This window comes from Pleurodeles waltl, chromosome 6, assembly GCF_031143425.1.
Source record: "Pleurodeles waltl isolate 20211129_DDA chromosome 6, aPleWal1.hap1.20221129, whole genome shotgun sequence".
NCBI lineage: Eukaryota > Metazoa > Chordata > Amphibia > Caudata > Salamandridae > Pleurodeles > Pleurodeles waltl.
In genome coordinates, this window is record NC_090445.1 from 1,572,917,845 (window position 1) to 1,572,923,844 (window position 6,000).

General features: G+C 40.5%; 1 protein-coding gene across 8 annotated transcripts in view; it reads left to right on the forward strand.

Annotated features, from left to right (window-relative positions):
• GRIN1 (glutamate ionotropic receptor NMDA type subunit 1) overlaps window positions 1–5,256 on the forward strand; it is a 775,019-nt gene extending 769,763 nt beyond the window's left edge. For all 8 annotated transcript variants that reach the window (XM_069241305.1, XM_069241308.1, XM_069241309.1 and 5 more), the window contains one exon: window positions 2,113–5,256. In XM_069241305.1, coding sequence (XP_069097406.1) covers window positions 2,113–2,181 — 69 coding nt within the window. In that variant the 3' untranslated portion in view covers window positions 2,182–5,256. The remainder of the gene's footprint in view (window positions 1–2,112) is intronic.
• Window positions 5,257–6,000: the final 744 nt, after the last annotated feature.

Here is a 6,000-nt window from a genome sequence, read left to right on the forward strand (position 1 = left end):
AGGCCATGGAAAATGCTTGCTATTTTATTGAGCAGTTTAATAAACGTCTTTGTAACTTTTTTTTACTATCTGGAGCCTTGATTTGTTTTGCAACTAACCGCTAAAGTTGATGAAACACAAAGGAAAAGTGTTAGCAATAGCAGTATGGTTACAGTGATAAAAGCAAAGTGATGGGCATAAGAAGGGGACATTGTAGAGGTTGGGCAGACAATGATAATATGCGTGCGGGTTTCACATGATAGGAAATGAAGACATCTCATTGCTAAGTTAGACCGATATTAGGGTGATGTGGGAATGTGGACTGGGGCATGACAACAACTAAAAATGAGGATAGAAAGTGTCTCGATTTCTTCTGTAAGGAGGGACGTCTAAACACTTGGTCCAAACTCGACTCTCTCAAGTCAAAGACTTCCAGTTTAGTTCAGTGTACAGTGTTCACTGAGGTGATTGTAAAATGGTAGGCACAAAAATGCTGGCAGCTATTTATGTGAGACTGCACTGTGATACCCTGACAGTGACTGTGTGGCACTGGAGCGGGTTTGTCATTTTCAGCTGTGAGGCAAAATATCCATAGGGGCTTTGAAAATGTTCTGCTGTTAGGTAGCGGAGCCCAGTAGAAACTGTCTAACCTAAAAGGAGAATAGGAGATTTCTCAAAAGGCACTTGCCTATAGAAGGTCTGTATGGTTATGGCAGAATCCTATCTTGTGACTGACTCTGCCCTAGACTTACCAGTGTTTACAAGGCACTTGCTTTTCTTGTCCTTGCCTCTCTGTAGCTCACACCCACTCTGACGTCCACTCCCTTCTGGATCCCAGATAAAATTAACACATCAGGGCATTATTTTATGCATTTCGGTTTACTTTTAAAAATAAATACATTTATCTCATATAGGCATACTGATTTTGCATCCTTCTTGACGCTTGCTAAGCGTGGAGCAGATCAAAAACATCTTGACCCAGATTTGATGCCTCCTATCACATATAAAAATGTGTCAGCACTTGTTTGCAGCAATCCATAATTGGTAAGCACTTGCATGCTAAAACTTGTGCAAATTGTACTGCATCCAGCTTAAAATCGTTTCAGATAAATCTGCCTTGTTGCATTTTAGGTTTATGACCGGATAAAGTATCTACAAAAGGATACAGAATCAAAGTATTTACCTCAACTTTGTGTAGCTAGTTTGCCGCAATGGGTCAGGCTCACTGTTAATTAATTACTGCTAAATGCTAAAATACTGGATGAATCATAAGTTTGCCCTTGAATCAGTGTCAATATTCAATTCTCTTCCAAACACCCAAACACGGCCATGCAATCCAGGGCAAATGATGACCAACGTCTTTCGAAACATGTGGGTGGGATATAAAAGCCTACTTAGGTTTGTCCATTTCTTGCAGCAGCTACTCAAGTTATGCTACTTAGATGTCCAGAAAACACAAATTTGCACGTTTTCCAGTTGTATTTCTAAATAACGTGTAAGCACGATACAGACCTGGATGATGTGCAGTAGTCCCAAAGCTTGACCACTGTCTTAGAAAAATAAAAATAATAGAGCTGTGTTTGTATAGCACTTCTTGACAATTACCTGCTGCTTCAATGTGCTGTCTATAACACATCCTAGTATTACCCCCAACTCAATGGCATTCTTGCTGTCCAACATGAAAGACTGAAACAGATAACTTACCATGTGCACGGGGAACATTATTCATACAACGCCATATCTAACAATAGGACCAGTCTCCAAACTTGATCTCAGCTCTTCCTTAAGTGCCACAATAGCAAGCAAACACAATAGACAGACATCAGAATGTGATATATGCATTGAGTTACACAGTGTGGAAAGACCACCATTTACAGAAGTGTGCTGTGCCTGTGAACAGGCTTCCTCTCACTCTGAACTAGACCGTGATCCAACCTGTTAGAGCATGTTTTGCATGCATTTCTGTAAAGTCTGACTGGCAAAGTTTGTTTATGTTTGTCACTTAAAGGCGCTGGAAGCTCGCTGGTTCTTATTTGCACCGAGAGGCAGCTTCTTGGGCCTTGATATTGTTAATGTTTGTTTTCCATCCATGCTTTGAGGCTCAATTTCTTGATCTTTCTTTGTATTTCACAGCAGTACCATCCAACAGATATCACAGGACAGCTCAATCTCTCTGACCCCTCGGTCAGTACCGTGGTGTGAGGAGACGACCAAGGACCTACTCTCAAAACCAATATTATATACAGAAGATAAGCACCTGGAGCGAGTGCCATGGAAGAGAAGCACACTTACGAGAGAGACATATCTGCAATCTCAATTCTCATGTCCAAGTCATCACGCCAGGTGAACCTGGCTGGCCTCTGAAGCCTAGCCACTGTTTCAGAGTCTGGCAATTGCTCATAGTAGATCCCTTAACCCAGACAAATTATTTTATGCTCATATTGGAAGATGAGGTTGGAGCTGCAAGCAAGTAATCCTGCGGGGCTGCATGACTTTGCAGTAAGAAGTGTACAAAAGAATAATTTAAACACAAAACATGGAATAAAAGCAATAGAAAGAGACGATCTGTGCAGTGGAAGTCTGACTGCATATTCTTTATTAAAGAAATGTTATAATGGTTGATGCACCCATGGCACTTGTGCTTTATAGTAATGACAGGAAGCCATACATATTGAGATCTCTATTGAGCAAGCCAAGTTCACATTTTAGATCAAATTTATTTTCTGAAGTAATCTGACACCAGATGCAATATGTAGCCAACCATGTTTGCGATATTTTCATCTCAATCCCCTGAGCTTACATTTTGGTTTCTTTTGTTCATTGCTCAATTGCCCTACTCAATGGTGTTATTGTGTTGAAGTTACCAGATGTGAACCACAACTAAAACTGTGACTTGAAGCAAACGTTTTCCTCTTGTGCAAGACTGAGGTATCCCAAGTTCCTCGCATATACATATTCAGCCCTAATGGTTCAGGGTGAGGGTCCACGCTTGTCAAGGGTTCTTACTCAGTAATCCTTCACAGGCCGCTGTCTACTCATTAAAACTGAGACTTCTAGACACTGTCATTAAAGCTGGAGAGTTTGGAAGTAACATGCTTGTTATGCTATGGTTGATAAAAATATAGGGGACCCCTCAAAATATCTTACATGAGGTCCAGTAGTTTTCCTTCACACCACTCAGGGCACCATGTTTGCGAAATAGTTTTTTTTCTGGGTCCCAAAATTGGAGCTAAATGTGATTTATAATGCAAACTCCTGCTCCAGTAGCCTTTCTATTTCCATCAAGTTTAGAGAAGTTGGTATTGGCCACATAACTCACTCCTTTGTTGCTACAGAATTCGAGATACCCTGCAAATAGCACTTTTTTGAGCAACTGTTTTGCATTTAGATTTGATTAATTTAATCATGAAGTGATTAATTCCAGATCACGGACACCAGTCATGCCAGCCAAATTACTGTAACAACTTTTTACAATCTTTGGAAAGAGTGCAATATCCTCACATACACACAATTATCACCCTAGGTGTGGAGTCAAAAAATAACAACAATACACAATAACTTTAATGCCTTGTGCTTCAGTAGGTCAACATGCCTCAATGTTTGTTTGAAATGAAAGAGACCTCCTCCTACAGTTGGCATCCGTGAATAGAGGTAGAACTTTGCATCGTTGAAGGCGCAGTTAATGCCCAAACTGCACCCAAAACAATAAACAATAAAGTGTGGAGCCAGGACATTCCTGGGATTAATCAAACATTTCACACAATAGCACTGATCATGTGTTCAACCATGGTCTGGGTTCTACGACTTTACTTTTTAAGGTTATTGGAGGGAATGAGACTCTCCTACCAAATGAATGTAGCATCTTAACTTTTGATACATTTACAAGGCTAGGGTTGCTATATCTCACTAATATAAACTGGGATATAATGTAAATAACAGGCTGCCAAGTTTTGTTTTTATGTCATGTCCCGATGCAGAGATTCAGTCCATCCTACAAACAACTAGACAGGCTTTCCAAATAAAAAAGGCTTCTATTGAAGCCAATGCCTTAAAAATGGTTTTAGGGGAAGAGTGAAATAAACTATAGGCCAGATTTTGCCAGGTTCCAAAGTTCCGCGCAATCACTTGCTCGGGGCCTTCGAAATGCACGTTCAGGATGAAAGTGTATTTTAGTACAACCTTTGAAATTGATTTTTTTTGTTCATATTGTTCATAACTGAAAAAACAGCTGATTCGAAACCGTGCTCAGATTTTGCTGTTGTCTTTCCTCTTCATTTGTACCCTTGTTTTTTTAATGTGTGCAATCCCTGGTCTTTTTGGATTTGCACCTGGAAGGGTTCGCATCTTGTAGTTAGCACTGAGTGAATATGGTGCAGAGCAGTACCAGCAATACAACTAAGGAGAGGGACAATTGCAGAATAAGGATTACAGTACACCCAAAGATATTCAAAACACAAAGTTGTCTGCAGAAGTATAGGTGTTCTAAAAAAAGTCTTTAGACATTGACAGTTTCCAGCTGTGCGCATAGAAGCTCCATCCCTTTGAAAAGCACAGGAACCCGTTCACTCATCCTGCCACAAGCCAGCTGGGTTAGAGCCAAATGGCATCATTCTTTCCAAGCTAATGGTAGTCACAGGAAATGTTCATTTTATATTGCACTTTATGGCTCTTTCATGACATGACATGACATGACATTAACATTGACACACCTGAGTTAGAGGCCAGAAGACTTCTTTCGGACTCCAGGGCAAATTTCAAGCAAAATTAATGACAAACGTACCTTGAAATGGGACCTAGTCTTGAAATTAACTTTAAAGAGGTTTGATCAGAAATGCGTGAGACAATTACACTAAAACTTTAAATAGTATAGTCAGTGGAAAACCTGGCAATCTAGAAAGGTATCCGCGAGCGTGCACCTTGACTACATTCTTGTTGAACCTCTATTAAAGTCAATCTGTAATCATCTGCCATCTTCTCAGATGTGCCACGCTTTAAATTATCCAGCAATTGTACATAGTGGAGCTGCCAATGAATTTTGATGATGATTCTGCCGCCTGTACGCATTTATATATTCAACAGTAAATGTTTTTCATAGTATTTTTATGCGCACTATAAGGCATGTTGTGTTCTGTCCAGTCCCGGGTGCTCATGTTTTGATGTGCCAATGGCACGATAAAGGATACAGGTTACCCAGGAAGGAGTTGATTGCACAGCTCCAATGTCCACACCACCTGTATGTATCCGGATGATCTTGGGCTCTCCTATAGTATATAATTGTGATTCTTTTGCTACTGAGAAAATAAGAAAACGAATAAAATAAGTACTTTGGGTGAGTGCTAAGAATGTGTTGTTGAAACACGGCACGGTCTGTATAACCCATAATGTTATTGCCACAGGCCCGCATGGATGTGGTGTAATGTGAAGAGAGCTGTACTTACCAGTGTGGGTATGTGTGTGGGAGAGAGACAGACGGACTAGAAGGCACGTGCCTATCAGAGTACATATCACTTGTTACTCTGAGGGGATCTCGTTTATGAAACCACGTGACACAATCATCTCATAAAAATACGCAGTCACAAGTCATGCACACATGGATACATATCCTAAACTGAATTATCATACACATGTAGTTAAGAAATGAGGACCACGAGTACTAAGTGTGATGTTTCTGACAAGTCATTACTTTTAAAATGCTCGCCTTGTAGGGTATGGCCTCTCGGCCAGGTGACACCTTACAAACTGGTGCTGACTTTGGGGGGTTTGATTTCAATTAAAGATAGATTTACAAAGATATGGTCCTAATTGGATTGAAAAATCATGAATGCCCTTCTCCGATCTGATATCAAGATCTCCATCCATGTACCAATGTCTTAGCATCTCAAGTTTTGACCCACCTCACTTTGAAACTGTGGTTAAAACGTGGAATACGACCCGGAGCTTACCACTTCAAATGTACCGCAGATCACCCTGCTCATGTGCACGCCACACACACAATAAAATTGCACCAGGCAATAAGATGGC